The sequence below is a fragment of the Argiope bruennichi genome, chromosome 7, assembly GCF_947563725.1.
Source record: "Argiope bruennichi chromosome 7, qqArgBrue1.1, whole genome shotgun sequence".
In the NCBI taxonomy this organism is placed as follows: domain Eukaryota; kingdom Metazoa; phylum Arthropoda; class Arachnida; order Araneae; family Araneidae; genus Argiope; species Argiope bruennichi.
In genome coordinates this window covers 65,439,072-65,454,797 of record NC_079157.1, presented here as the reverse complement: position 1 = coordinate 65,454,797, position 15,726 = coordinate 65,439,072, and the positions used below count along the sequence as shown (strand labels likewise).

Below are 15,726 nucleotides of genomic sequence, written 5' to 3'. Positions count from 1 at the left end.
TAAGAGGAATATTACGATTTATTCTCTCGATAAAAAATTTCAAATATTGAACGCAAGATGGCAATTCAACCTATGACAAAACCCTTCTATGAAAACTTTTAACCCTTCCTTTTTTTTTTTTTTTTTTTACTATATACATTTAAAGAGTAAAGCGCAATTGATCTGAATCATGAACAAAAGAGTTAACGAAGCTTGACAACTTATGATAAAATCTCACCCGATTGTATAATACTCTGTATTATACTTCTTGTTATTCAATGTCATTTCATTTACATTTTACAAGGCAAATGCATATAAGAAAATGCTAGAATAAATTCAGAGGTAAGATGAATTTGATTTTATGATACGTAAAAACCAGTTTTGAAATAAAAGCTAGCGGAATTTAGCTCTTATAAAAGACACTGTTTTGTTAAAGTGAACAACGCAAAGACATCTATCTGATCGCTTATCACCATTTTTGTTTTAATAATTTGAATTCTTGTTTTGTTCTATTCTAAAATTATGTTGAAGTTCATCTTCAGGCAAAAGATTTATCATATAATAACCATTTCAGCACATGAGTTGTCATTCACGCCTTTTTTGCTATAATGCTCAATTCAGAATGGCAGAAAATCCCTAACTTGCAAAATTTGAGTCAAACTCTTAGATAATCATCTCACCCATGTGGAGAGTTCCCTCCGTAAGGGAATACGGCAAATAAATATCTCACATCCTTCACTCTCTGCTCTATTTCACTGAAAGTTAGAAGCAATGCTTTTTCTTAGCCCGTTTTAAGCATGTTTTTATACAAAAAGCTGCACGGAACATCCATCAACAAGCACATGAAGCGTGCCATGAATCGAAAATGTCATTATAGAAGGAAAAGAGAAATTGAAAAATTGTCTCTAAAGGAATAACTTTCAACTCCTACAGCTGTAGATTATATGATTCACGAAGATCAAATTCTATGCTCAAGAATGTGTAAAAAAAAATGTGGAGCAAGCAGCTTTTAAATCCGTCATTTGACTTCGATATCCGTGAGTGACAATATATATGCATTTTTTTTTTTTTTTTTTTTTTTTTTATCAACTTGAACGTAAGATGGAAGCTTTACAAAGAATTCGGAAATTTGGTAAAACAGTATTTAATGTTTGGTTGCAAAAACCGCTTAGAATAAGGTTAAAATAGAGCGAAGCCTGCTTGTATAACAAGGCTTCTTAATGAGGGTGGGGAGTATCTGCCAATAAGAAGAGTGGTTAAATACACTTAGTTCCAAAATTTATCAACACTTAAGTGACATGTTAATTGAAGGAGAGCATGCTGTCAAGCAAAAAGTCCAACTTTTTTCCAATGAAGATTATCGCAAAGGAGGTTAGCTTCTTGACTAGCTTTTTAACTTCTTGTCATTAGAACTATATTATATAATTAAACAGGGGCTTGTGTTATTTTGATACAAATAAAAGTCAATAAAATATTTGATATATTTTAATATCCCAAGTAACTTTTTTTTCTTCTTTGGTGATATCTAAGAATGGTTAATTTTTACTCTGTCAAATTTAAATTCTAATAATATTATAAACATATAACTGGTCTGGATATAAAAAAAAATGTTAAAAGCTTCAACGCTCAGAATTGAACTTTAAACAGGATTTTTAGAATTTTTTTCCACTTCGGTTTCCACTTCTTAATTAACAATTTTTATTCTTTCTATAAAAGACAAAAATTAAAAACTCTTCTCAAATCGAAAACTCATTTGTCTGTCTAACACTACTTCATTTAAGTAGCGCTGCATTCTCTTTTTGATCCATGCGCCATTAAAACTTTACCTCACTCATTCAATCTCCATGAAACGCATGCTTTGCCTAGATCTAAATAAAATACAGTAACATTTTCATGCTACAAACTTCCATTTATAGAAATTTTCTGTAGAACCTTTGATTATTTACTCTGAAGAACCTTTCATTATTATCAAAAAAATTCTTCATATTTTAAAAAAATTTCAAGAATTTTCTTTTTTGTGTGTGTGTTCGGCAATTTTTTGTTAGTCAAAATTCCAATAAATTCTACCAAACTTACTAATGTGCCTTTGCTGTATTACAGAAAGTCAGATATGTCTTATTTTCTCCTCGTTAATAAAGGCATTGTAATTCATGAATATCGTATCATAAGATGTAGCAAATGAGTTATTAAAAATTATGAAGACAAGTCAATAAGTAATGAAGAGGCAATTAAAAAAAACTTCACAAGAAATATTAATAGCCTTTGAAACAGTAAGAAGGGAACAACAATTTCAAGACAATCCTATAAATGATGCATTTCAATCTTTACAAAAGTATGAAGCATTTTTCGAAAAATTTGTTCATAACAAACCAGTAAAAATCAGGATTATAGATTTGTTCACAGTTTAGAGTAAGATTAAAATTAATAAAATAAGCCTAAGTCCTTGTTTTGTTTTTCTCCATTTTTAAAATAATTTAAAGCATATATTGAATTTTTTTTTTTTATCATGATGTTCTGAAGTGGAACGATGAGACGTCCTTAAACAGAGATATTCCTTATTCAAGTTAAAACAAAGAATAATTCTGGTGTCATTTTATATCAAATCAGAACTCCAAAACTCTCCATTGGAAGAAAAAAAAATCTAGCCGAAGAAGCAAATATTTGTTAATTAATTTCTTTACATAGTGCCGAGAAGATAAGCTTTTACCCGTTGGTTACTCAAAAAATCGATCAATAAAACAACGGTACAAAAGAGGGGGGAAACTAAGGCTCTTGACCGTAACGGCCATATCGAGGTCGTTCGAGCATAATCCGATAAAATTTCTGGCATATAATCAGTCACCTCCAAACAGTATTAAATTATGCAGTGACAAAGAAAACATATAAAGGATATTATAACAAATTTCATAAGCTCAACACTAAACAGACTGAATGCTACGCCATTTGGAATTATAATCTCACTTATGATTGTAAAAGACAATTTCTATTGAAAAATAATTTTATAGACACTTTTATATTCTCAGAATAGGAGGGCATTTTAAATTCGTATTTTGTCTCAATTTGCTATTTTTAATATCGGTATATTCACCTAAAACCTCCACATTAATCTTAAATCTAGAAAAGTCAGAATAAACTCTTTCAACAAAATGATCGAACATGCTTTCTGAAAGATATTAAACATCTGAAAAATGATAATTAATTCTATTTTTTTTTTTTCCATTATGCACACACTATTTTTATTAAAATAGCACTTTTTTTTTAAGAAATAATTTTCAAAATAGTGGGAGGAGTAATAGAGATCCGAACCTCTACTTAGAAATATTTTTTCTCAGCTTAATACATCGGCTTTACTTTCTAATTACCTCTTTAGGCAACAGTGAAAACTTACAATACAGAAATGAATTTAATATTGTCGCAATGTGCATGAATATAAACCTGGTAACCAGAGCAATGCAAAGTATCATTATAAATTATTTTTAAAAATTTAATACATTTAAAGAAAAGAAAATCTTATGGAAATAAAATTGGTACTATTAAAAAGATTTTTTTAATTTGGGTTTTTTTTTTTTCTTGGAATAATATGCTTTAAAGCTACAAAGAAAGAAAAATTAATTTTAAATTTTTAAAAAAAAAAATCTAATAAAATTTTGAAAAAAGTCGAGTTTATAAACACAACAATGATAAGATGGACTGCACGGAATGCTCTGTAGAATATATTTCACAATTTTTTATCATGCATGTCGCATGACAAATTTTATTGGTAGGAAGTATACCAATCTATAGTCATTACGTTAAAATAAACAGTAAGTTTTGAACAGCAGCAAAAAACATGCACATACATCAAATTGAAAATAAAAAGGAATATTGTCCTCAATTTTCGGTATTACATTGTGTCGCATTATAAAGCAGTGACCGATTTGGTCTCAAATATACAATAATGACATCTAAACCACATAACAAATTTCATCCATCAAGCTCACTGCATTTTTGAGTTACTGTGTTCATATTCTCATAAATAAATACACAAAGAAAGGCTTGGATAAGCTGTCACACATGTTTTTAAGAGTTTGAGAGATCTTAAACTCCAAAATTAATAAAAATCTTATGTCGAATTTCCAGAGAATTCGTTACTTTCTTTACTTAAATCCCTATATGCAAGAAAATAATGGGTAACTAAATCACGATTACAAAAATATTCCTGATGCATTAGCAGATACGCGATAAAATGAAATTCTATATAGCATACTTGTACCACAAATTCAGTGTTATGATTAGCTATTAAAACCCGAGGGTGTATTCTCTCTTCAACTATCGCATGATATTCCTATTTTTGGTTAAGCTTCATAACACAGTGAAGGACTTGGATACTCATTTGAACCTTTCTCTGATAGAATAGGTTCAAAATGGGATTGTGATTTTGATAGTCAGGTCAGATATAAAATTTCATTTGTCTAGCTTGCAGGATAGTTGAGTTAACTACCAGAGTTACTACAATACTCTAGTTAACAAACATATGAGAAATTTGTTCCAAAACTGCATGTACATTTAGAATTTTGTTGATAAAATTATATGCCGAATTTCATATATTCAGCTCACTTTTTTAGCACCAAATCGACAAAATTCAGCTTTTTAAGTCATGAGGAAGTCTAAAAACTTGACAGAGTAATCAATATCTCGAGGACAACTATAAATTCTATTCTTCCCACCCGGAAAAAAGAGAGAAAGAGAAAGAATTGTTTTTCTTTCTGTCAATCAATTTCAAATTAAATATATACCCAATTCTTTTAACAAAGATAAACTTTCGTTCAATTTAATCTTAGTAACGAAGTAATAAAAATCAACAGCTTCATCTATAAAAAAAAGTGTTTCTCTAAATAAAATAAATGTCCATATCGTTGTTCAATTTTTATCAAAACTTATCAATAACTGTTATTAAGAACAATAAGTACATAATGGAAAACAATCGAACTTTTCTGTACCGATAAGAATTCAATTAAACAAAGCCGTTAAAATCCATACCAGCGGAGTCCAACGTTTCTCAATCTTGACTTGCGTATCCTTTAGCCTATCGTTACTGATCCAAGTACCCAAACCACGCCCTATTATGTATAAACAAACATTTACATACAGGTATAGTAATAATATCATAACGTAAAATATTTTTACTATTACTAGTTATGCAAAAATTTTGCATATCGATAATCGCACACATTTACTTATATAACAACTAATGATGAAACTCAGATTCTTTAGAAGAAAAAAGAAAATTTACTACAGAAATTAATGCCAAATTGCCTACGTGCTTTGCGAATTTATTTTACTGAAATATGCCAATTTTTATCTAGTGTCACCCAGTTATCTTATGCTTACCAGTTGATAATCTTGCAGATAAAAATATTCACCTCGACCGCTTTTTAAACGGTCATATATCTTCCTAAATTAAAATTAGTTTGGACTTATAGTTTAGTTTTTATTTCTCCTAATGAAGTAATTGAAAATGGAAATACCAGTTGCTGCAAAGCTTTTTATATTTTGCCTTAATTTTAATCTGTCTATCAATATCCACTGTTACAACTTTTTATTCCACATAGTCCTAAGACCATTTCATGTACACCTGAAGGTTTAGTTTAGTTATATTAACGTCCCGTGGTAAAGCAATACTAGGGCTATTTGGGACGGACCTCGTAATTTTGAACCGCGTTCAGATGACGAGGGTCTCTAACCTGAAACCCTACGGCTCACGAGCCGAGACCTTACCACCAGGTCACCGCGGCCCGTACACCTGAGGGTAAATGGGAACAAGAAACGCTGATGTAGCAAGCCAATAATCACGTTTTCTTGCTAAACCAAAATGATTTATTATAAATTTAAAATTTAAATCCTTTTTTTTTAAACAGAAAAATTATTTGCTTGAATATTGTTGTAATAAAATACAAAATAATTACACTTAAATTCTGATAAACGAATACGTTAATTGTTTGAGCTATTTCACGTTATATGGCACAAATGATGTTAAGCAGTTCAAAATAATATTTAAAAAATTATCTACAGCAAAGAATAAAAATTGACAAAATTTCATTTCGAAATTTGAAATTTTTATCTTTTTAAAATAATAAAAAAAAATTAAATAACTTAATTTTAAACATTAATCGTAAAAATTTTCCTCGCGGAATTTTATGGACAGAAAACTTAAAAATATTTCTAAGAGCTTTCGGAACATTCTAAGAGCTTTTGGAATTTGAAAGAATCGAAGTGTTTATTTTCATTAAAAACTTTTTACTAATGAAAAAAAAAAAAGTAATAAAATTTCCATTTGAGAAAAATTTTCCGGGAAAATATGAGAGACTAACAACCTTATAATTCTTTTCAAGGAAACAACAACGATAAAAAGCCGAGTATGAATCAATCATGATTTTTAAAAAAATAAAAATAAAGCTAGATAAAAAAAAAATTTAAAAATTCCAATTTCTTCATTACTGATGCTTTGAATCAAAAATGTAAAATAACAAACGCAAGATGAATATGAATTCATTTACAATATTTATCATTATGATATATAGTTTTTCGGACAAATAGTAATTAAGAACAGAGTTACCAGAAAATGACAATTAAGATTTACAGGTGATAAATAGTCCTGAACACGATCCTAATGTCTTTAAAAAAAATTGAAGTTTAAAAAAAAAAAACTTTTTTCTAATCACTAAGTATCGATATTCTCTGAAGTTCAATTTTAAGGAGCTGTTATTAAATCTTATGGAATTTGAAAACGCATGGAAACGCTAAACATATATGTAGCTTTTGAAGAAAAAGCATATTTGATGTAAATTTTAGCATTTATTTACAAAAACTAAGATTGTTCTAGAGAAAAAAAAATGTTAGTTTCCCATTCTTATTTGAAACGTTACATGTGTAACATATTTTAGAGTGTAACTATTATCTAAGAATAATATTCAAAAATAAAATTTTTGTGTGTAATATATGAAATTATCAATAAAATTTTGGAATTTTTTTCCAACAATACATACTTTTAACAACTATAAATCCACTTGTAGAGCATTCAACATCGTCCAAAATTCATTATATTTTGCATATAACGAGCATTAATTATAAATTTAATTAAAATATTATTATTATTATGAGATATGACGATATTCGTTCAGTAGAATTATGAAAAAAACTCGTCCTTTAGGAAACGCATTTAAAATTTTTAAATGATTTTAAATAAGCATCAGTTACATGTCAATAGTTTGCTATAACTTGGCTTCTAATTGATATAGAGACAAACTAAAAAAAATGGTACATTTTTTTTTTTTTTTAAACAGCAAAAATAAAAAAAAGATGCGAAATTTCCATTCAAATTATGTTTACAACATAGTCGGATGATAGGGAAAAAGGCACCTGAGCGCCTGAATATTTTGGTGGGGAAAAAAATCTACTTCGCTCTTGTAAAAATTTGAACGTTCTTCATACACAACAAAGTCCAGAATATGCGTGCCGACAACTGACAATTAGGATGCGAGTGACTAGCAAAGAAGTAACTTTGAAAGTCAGTCAGTGTAGAAAATTTCATTCTAAATTTATCCAAATTCCTCATAGTAATAATTCTTTCTGGAAATTTTTGTTATAATTTTCTTCTATCCTTTGGTTTTTAATGAATTTCATTAAAAGCAAAGGGTGCAGATTTGCATTCATGCGTTAAACAGTAAATTAAAGAAAGAAAAAAAAAAACTGCAGAAGAATCTAAAATATCCGAACTTCGAGGTCGAATATTAAAAAGCAGATAATCATTTCTGATAAATCCGTTAAAGCCGAGTTATGATATAATCTCCAATTCTAAAAAAGGAAAAAAATATAAAGCAGAAATAAAATTTAAAAATAGAAAATTAAATCGAATAACGAACGATTATCAAATTATCAATCAAGCATTACTGAAAAGAATAGGTTCCTCGGTTAATTGAATATCGCATATTGGAACTGTCGACACTCATACTCAAAGAAGTACAACTGTTTGCATAATTATAGAAAACACTTAGCGAATTACTATTACGAATTTAAAAATAGTAGTGCTGCGTTTTTGCAAGAACTTGGCACGTATCCAAAATTACTCAGATTTACGGATGGTCGAAAGATGTGTTAATTTTTGGTGTAACGGAAGTTTTATTCTATTTGATCGCATTGATAAGTAGATTAAATCTAAAGTAGCACCTTTTTCTGCATTCAGTCTTTCATTGGGTATCTCTACAATCTTTATTTAGTAATTTGAGATAAAATGATCATTACAATAAAATGGTTTTTAAACGTGTTATTCTACCTCATGTCAATAATAATCGTGCGCTTGGTAAAGAGATGTGGGCGAATCCTAGTAAACAGAAGAACGTGGGCGGCATATTTCAATCTTCGAATGCTCTGGACACAAACTTTGCGCACGCCTTTAAGTATTGTTTCATATGTGAAATACAATTTAAAATATAGCTCAACTTTGATAATTCCGAAATATCAAATGATGCCAATCCAAAAGAAATCGAAAAAATGCCGTAAGTAGAATAATCAAATTATGAAACAGATTAATTTTTAAAAATTAGCACAATAAATACAAATAAAAAAAAAAAACTTCCAAAGCAAAAAAAAAAAAAAACATACTTAAGCAAATAAAAATCTCATTCCTTTTAATGCAAATGTATAAAAAAAATAAGAAACAGTAGAAATGACAAACTTCTAGAAATTAAAACAGACTAAATTTTTACAAAAGAAATCGTGAGAAAATATTATTACAGCAGAAATTAAGACTAAATTTTTACAAAAGAAATAGTGAGAAAATATTATTACAGCAGAAATTAAATGAATTTCTGCCTAAATAAGGCAAGAAGTTAAAGTAAAAAGGATTTTTTTTTCAGTCTAAACTGGTCCAATACTATATATGTTGAACATATTTCAATCTGCACAATTATAACCTCAATTACACGTTGTTCAGAATTAATAAAGTTACATAAGAAATCTTAAATAAGATGATTTAGAGAACTATTACTTATCAATTATTATGAAATAAATCTTAGAAAATGAAAATTTTATATAAAAAAAGGATTTTAGTAATTCAAATATCCATTCCATACAATTACTTCTACCACTACTCAGTAATAAGAATTGTTTTCGTTGATTATTAGGCAAATGGGTGATTATATTTTGTGTACAGCAGATTACCTAATGAAATAAAAAATTTAATGACATTTACAAGACTTTCCCACTAGAACAAAATTATTCTATCAAGATAGGCTTCAATCTCTGCAAAAAAAGCAAAATTGCAGAGAGCATTTCACAGTTTTCACATGCCTGCTCCTGATATTTAAATCTCTTATTTTGCCTATATGTCTGTCAAATAAATCCAATTAGGTTGCCAAAATAATGAATTATTTACTTTCTCAATGACTAAACTATAATATAATGATCAAGGGTTTGGTTTACAAATTTATATGATTAAAATGTTGTAGAACACAAATATATATATAAAAAATTCTACAACATTCATAATAAGATATTTAAAAAAATAAAAGGCAAGTCATTTATATATTCACAATACTAAATGTAAACCAATACAAAAAAAAGAAAGAAAAAAAAGATTAAAATTCATTCATAAATTGTAAACTTCACCTCTACAGGAAGCAAATGAATTCTTAAAAGCTTTAAGAATTCAGTTTACTATTAGGAACAATTGTATATTTAATTTCACCAAAAATTTATGAGTAAAACATCAATTTTATAGGGGATGGGATAACATTCAGAAATAAAAACACATTAGATTGAATGGTACTACCTCTTATAAAAAGGTACCATTCAATAAAGTATATTGTTTCTAAAAGAACATATGAAAAAGAAGCAACATAAAGGAAAAAAGCTAATTTATTTATTTACTCATAATTTAAGAGTTTTATAAAGATTATTCATCTAGAATAATTATATAGGCATAAAAATGCTTATTCCTGAAATATAAAGATAATGCCTTAAAAACTTTATTCTATCATGCTTTTTGTTATCACCAATTCATTCATTCACACTATCAACACTTCAATTTACTATCAGCAAACAGACAAGTATAATGCTCGATAATAACTTTTACACCATAAAAGAAGGGGAAAGTTAACTACAAGAAATACCCACCTTGCATAAATTTATCAATATAATCAGAGTAAAATTATTAAACTGATATTTGCATTTTGATAAGGAGAAACTAGTATGTAGATTTGTTTATCTCAAAATTATGCTCAAGCTGGTCAAAATTTAAATTTGTGAGCCATTAATTTCTTTTAAACTTCATATTTGTCCTTGACGCTCCTAATTAATAAATGTTAAAGAATCGTAAGGTTTAAATCCTTCTTATTTCAGCATTTTCCTTGCGCAATCAAAATAAGTCTTTATTTAATTAATTACTTTATAAAAATGAAATATATGGTGAAAAGTGGCCTAAAGTTGAAGAAAATGTAATAACTTCATGATCACATAATTCATGTTAAATAAGACATATTAATTTAATTTTTGAATTGTTATATATCTTGCAAGAGTAAACCCAACAGATGTCACACTGTAGTATAATGTAAAAAAATAAGAAATCAGATGTCATTCAAAAAATAACATTTATCATGCAGCTGTATTCCTAATTCTGCAAGCTTTAAAACAGACCATATGTGGTTAAAGCATAAATAATTTCATTTTTAGACATTTTTCCAGTTATTATTTAACTGAATACAAATGTAATAAGAGCACACTTTCAATTCTCTAAACTGAAATAATTAACATGATGACACATACATAATTTGCAAACTAATATTTAAAAAAATAATAACTAATAATAATTTTTAAAAAAAAGCCTCGTTTCTTTTCATTTTCAAAAACAATCATCTGATCAAAACTGCTTCATGAAATTTTATTATTAATGATAAGCAAAAATAGTGTACAGAGCAATATACGCTCATCCAATGTAGAATCTGAATCAATTCTATATAAGATCAACTCAACTCAATCTTTTAATTCTATAATAACAGTTCACAAAATAAAATGCCCATTTTAAATAGCAAGAAATGTCTTTTTATTGTTGAAATTTGATCTGTAATAAAATATAATTTCGTAGTGAATTTGGGGATCAATCTTTCATTTAATAATTTTTGAATCTGAAAAATGACATTTTAAAGTAGATTAACCAATCAGAAGTTTTCACATGCAATTGAATGGTAGATTTTTATTTGAAAGATATTTTACAAAAACTTTTTCAGAAAATTATTTAAAAAAAAAATGAATTAATTTGAAGTGAGTAGAAGCCAATTAGTCCATTTGAAGAGCAAAATTCGTTTAGTCCAATTAATGAATCTAATATCCTCAACGTGTTTGGATAAGTGTACTTAACCAAAAATGCATTTTTTCCCTCCACATCAAGAAATTTAGGGTGCTTAAATCTTTCACTTTAAATAATTTTAAGATTGAATTATTATTTTTTATTTTCTATTCTTTATGGCTTTATATAAAGAAGAAAATAACAAATTATCATGAACAGTTTAATAACATGGCATAATATTTTACAACAGAATATAGTCATCAGAAAAATCACATAAAATATTAAGAATCTTAGAGTTTTGCAAACAAAAATCATCTAATTTAATATAAATAATTGAATTTTGCTTAATATTTAATATTATAACAATAATATTTGAAAGAAATCCTATCAAGTAAGCATCAAATGTATAAAAAATATAACATATTAGGAAAATTATCAATACTTCATGTTATCTAATAAAATCTTAAATAAAATGTCTATGATGGATTATTACAACAGGAATTCAATTATTTAAAATATTTACTTTATAATGTATAAAATAAAGGAGTTCCCATGACAAATAATTTCCCTTTACCCATCTAGTAATTTAAAAAATTAAGAAGGGGAAACAGTTGTTTTTCATTCTTTGTATTTAGTTTTAAAATGCTCAATTATAATTTATTTTTGTATTTTCTAAAAATTACAAGGATGGAATATTTTTTGGATCCAATAATTCAACTTGTATATTCTTAAGAGAGTTTTTAGCTTGTTATGAGTGTCATTATATTAAAATACTTGGTTATACATAGAGTAAAAAAAAGTAACTGTTTCAATGCATTTTATGAATTTTATATTTACTTTCAGAATGCAATACAATGAAAAAAAATTTTTTTTTATTTTGATCTACAATGAAATATAAAATAAACACCAAAGAAAATGCTCATAATTATTTCAAATGACAGGTGCCAAAACAATAATACAGTTCTTATAAACTAGATAAAATTTATTTAATTTAAGCAATTAACCTATAAAAACAATGTCTAATTTGAAAAAAAAAATTGTAGCAACATAAATTAAAATCGTGAAATTTTATATTTAATACCAGACATGTATATTTATATATAGGCAGAGAAACATATACATACAATGTCTATGTATATTATAGACAAAATAAAGTAATTTTTTATGCAGTAAAATTTTTAGAAATTTAAAATATGCTTTCCCCAGAAAAGAAGAAATGTTGCTAACAAGATGCCATCTGGCATATACTAAAATAACTGATGGAGAATAAAGGAAAATTCAAACTTTTTTCCCTGTCACAAGTAAAGAAAGACAAACCATTAAGAATCCAGCCCCCCCCCCAAAAAAAAAATTCAATCATTTCCAAATTGCATTTCATTAACTTACAATTTCGCTTGATATAAATAGAGAGAAAAGCTGGAATTTTCAACAAATAAATACCAGAAAAACATAATTTTTTGTAAAAAATAAATCATAAAATCTAAATGGGATAAATATCAGAATTTCTTTTAAATATTTGCAGAAATATTAAATATTTCTAGAATTATCTATGCATATGTAAATAATAGTTGTTATAACTGCTTCTAATAACCCTTCACAATTGGAACAAATTCAAGAATTTGAATATTCAACAATATTAAGTTCATAGTAAAAAAAATAAAACAAAGTAATTATAATATTTTTAAATTATCAAGATGCCAACGAATTCTTTTAATTCAATTTTCACTTCAAATGGTTTGAAAAATACTCTTGATAGCTAATTGCTTACATACTATAAAATATTAAATTTTTAAAAAATCTAGTTAAAAAAATGATATCAAATTTAACAAAAATTTGAACATGCTTAGCATAGTTGATATTTAGAATAAGAAAAAACTGAAAACAACTATAAAAGCATATCATATACAACAAAAAAGCTTAAATTTTGTAAAACTCAATGAGAAACTTTGTGTATAAAAATAATATAATTATTTATTAATTTAAAATAAATTTCAACCATCAGTTTTTAAAAGTTTTTACAATTTAATTCAATAGCTGTTTAAATTTTTAAATTTCATTTAAGATATTTATTTTGCAAAAACAAAATTATTGAATATCAAGCTTAATACTTTGGAAAATTGATCTATATTAATAGTGTGACTACTTAAAATCATAAATGAAAGAAAATTTGAAAACTTCCATAAAAATAAATGAATGGTAACAACAAGGTTTCAAAATTTGTTTCTTCTATATTAAATTTAAAACAAAATGCTCACAATGAAAAAAAAAAATCTTGTAATTAGAGTGGGGTTTTTGGCAGAAACTAATATTTTATGATTAAAAATTTAAAATTTTATAGGCATGATAAAGAAATATTTAATTGCAAATTTAAACATAACAATTGCTATTTATTTGACAAGTAAATTTTACCACTCTTATCTTAAATGCCTTTTATTTTAGAAAATCAGAAGAAAATAAAAATTAAACAAAACAAAGAGGAAGTAAGGATAATTTGAAGAAAAATATAAACAAAATTCAAATTTATTATTTCCCCTTTTTAAAAAAAGGAGCTAGAATTTATCACTAATATATGTACTTAACATAAAGAGCATTGTAGTAAGCATACACTATAGCCATTTAATAAGTGAATGGTCACTGAACACCTTTTAAAGGTGATAGTAATTTAAATGCCGCAAGCACGGCTAACACGAGTACTATAACATGTGGTAGTAAATAGCGGTCTTGAGCGCGCGTACGAAACCGATAAAGTATAATCAATGCACCAGGCTTTTGACGTACGGAAGTACTGAATGTGCACTGAAATTCTAATTAAAATCATGAAATGTGAATATTTTGAATAATAATTTTAAATTATGCTAGTCAGCCATGTTGACGTATAAACCCGCGAAAGTAAAGCAGTTAGATCATTCGTACAGAAGACTAGGCCTACAAGCAGCGCTTACCTTCCATAAATACCTTCTGCTATTTTAGTTCTTTTCACTGGCCTTCTGATTTTTCCACATTCGGCATTTCGCCGCTTCATATTCCCAGATGACTCCTATATTCCAATCGTTGTGTTAAACCACCGGTGACATTCACAATAAATTTATAACACCATTCGGAATATCCCTTATTCTCAGCGTACTGTTTGTTTTCGTTCAGGGCATATACCTCGCGATGTACGCGCATGCGTAGCGATCCGTTAAAGCGCGTCAAGTAGTAATTTCGAAGAATATTCAAACCCAAAACTGAAATCTTGCTTCTCTAGGTTTCGAAATGATTTGTCGCAATCAATATTTACTTTTTTAAATTTATATTGATTATTTTTGAAGTTTCTATTTGTAATCTACTTCAAATCATTTCAGGATACTTTAAAATAGCTATGACTTATATTACAATACGATTTTTTTTTCTCCTGGAAAAAATAAGTGGAAAACAAAACTAAGTTTAATTTCTTTATTAAGAATCCTCATAATCTCGAAATTTAAAATTAAGAAGCGCAAATGAACTAGCATTTAAAACACTTATAAATAAATGAACATATAATTTTGTACATAAAAAAAATAATTTTCTTTTTTAATTCTTTTCCATATATTTTAAATACCTGATTTTTTTTTTATTTAACTGAGAAGCCAAATCATAGAAATTTTCAAATTCTATTTATATTATGAAAATCTCCCCTTTTTACGAAACTTTTGGAATTCTTTTTTATTGGATAATACAGTTGACACACCTCAGTCACGCCCTCGCTATTCACAGAAAGCGAAAATTTCCTAACGAAAGTAAATTAATTGATTTATATAGTTAAAAAATTATTTTAAATCGATTTAAAGTCTTTTGTACTCTAAATATAATTTCTAATAATCAATTTTAATAAAAATAAAAAAATAAGAATTAGCATTTTTTATTAGCTACCTTTTTAGTAAAATTTTGTTTCAAAAAATACATTTCTCCGATTTTGAAAAATCATCAAATTGTATTGCATCGAATCTTTTTTCCCCTTTCTTTTTATTTTCGATTTCCATGACGCATTAAATCTCCTTGAGAGTAAATTTAATGCGTGGCAGTTTCGATATGTGCTTTTTATCCTGAAATGAACGACATCGTAATCTTTAATAGCAAAAAATTAAATAATTTTCGATAAAAATTCATTTGTGCATTCTTTCTATACTATTTTAATATATTTAATAGTTTTCCTTCCGTTAATTTTCGAAAATGTCCAGCAATACAACTGAATGAGTGGATTACTGAAGCGCCATCTACAATAAGAGCATTTCGATTTCACTTTTCGATAAATAAGGATCTCTAGTTGTTTATCACTATTATCTCTTCAAATTTGTTCTCTGAATTCTGTACAAGTCTAGTTTCGTCTATTTAATACTGAAATACGAATTGTAAACAAAGAAATATTTTGAAAATTATTTTTAAAAACTGACAAATATAAATCA

At 26.9% G+C, this 15,726-nt stretch overlaps 1 protein-coding gene across 1 annotated transcript in view; it reads right to left on the bottom strand.

Moving 5' to 3' along the window:
- Positions 1 to 14,473, bottom strand: part of LOC129975657 (macoilin-1-like) — a 112,859-nt gene extending 98,386 nt beyond the window's left edge. Inside the window, exon 1 of the mRNA XM_056088763.1 lies at positions 14,242 to 14,473. Coding sequence (XP_055944738.1) covers positions 14,242 to 14,321 — 80 coding nt within the window. The 5' untranslated portion in view covers positions 14,322 to 14,473. The remainder of the gene's footprint in view (positions 1 to 14,241) is intronic.
- Between the last annotated feature and the right edge of the window lie 1,253 nt (positions 14,474 to 15,726).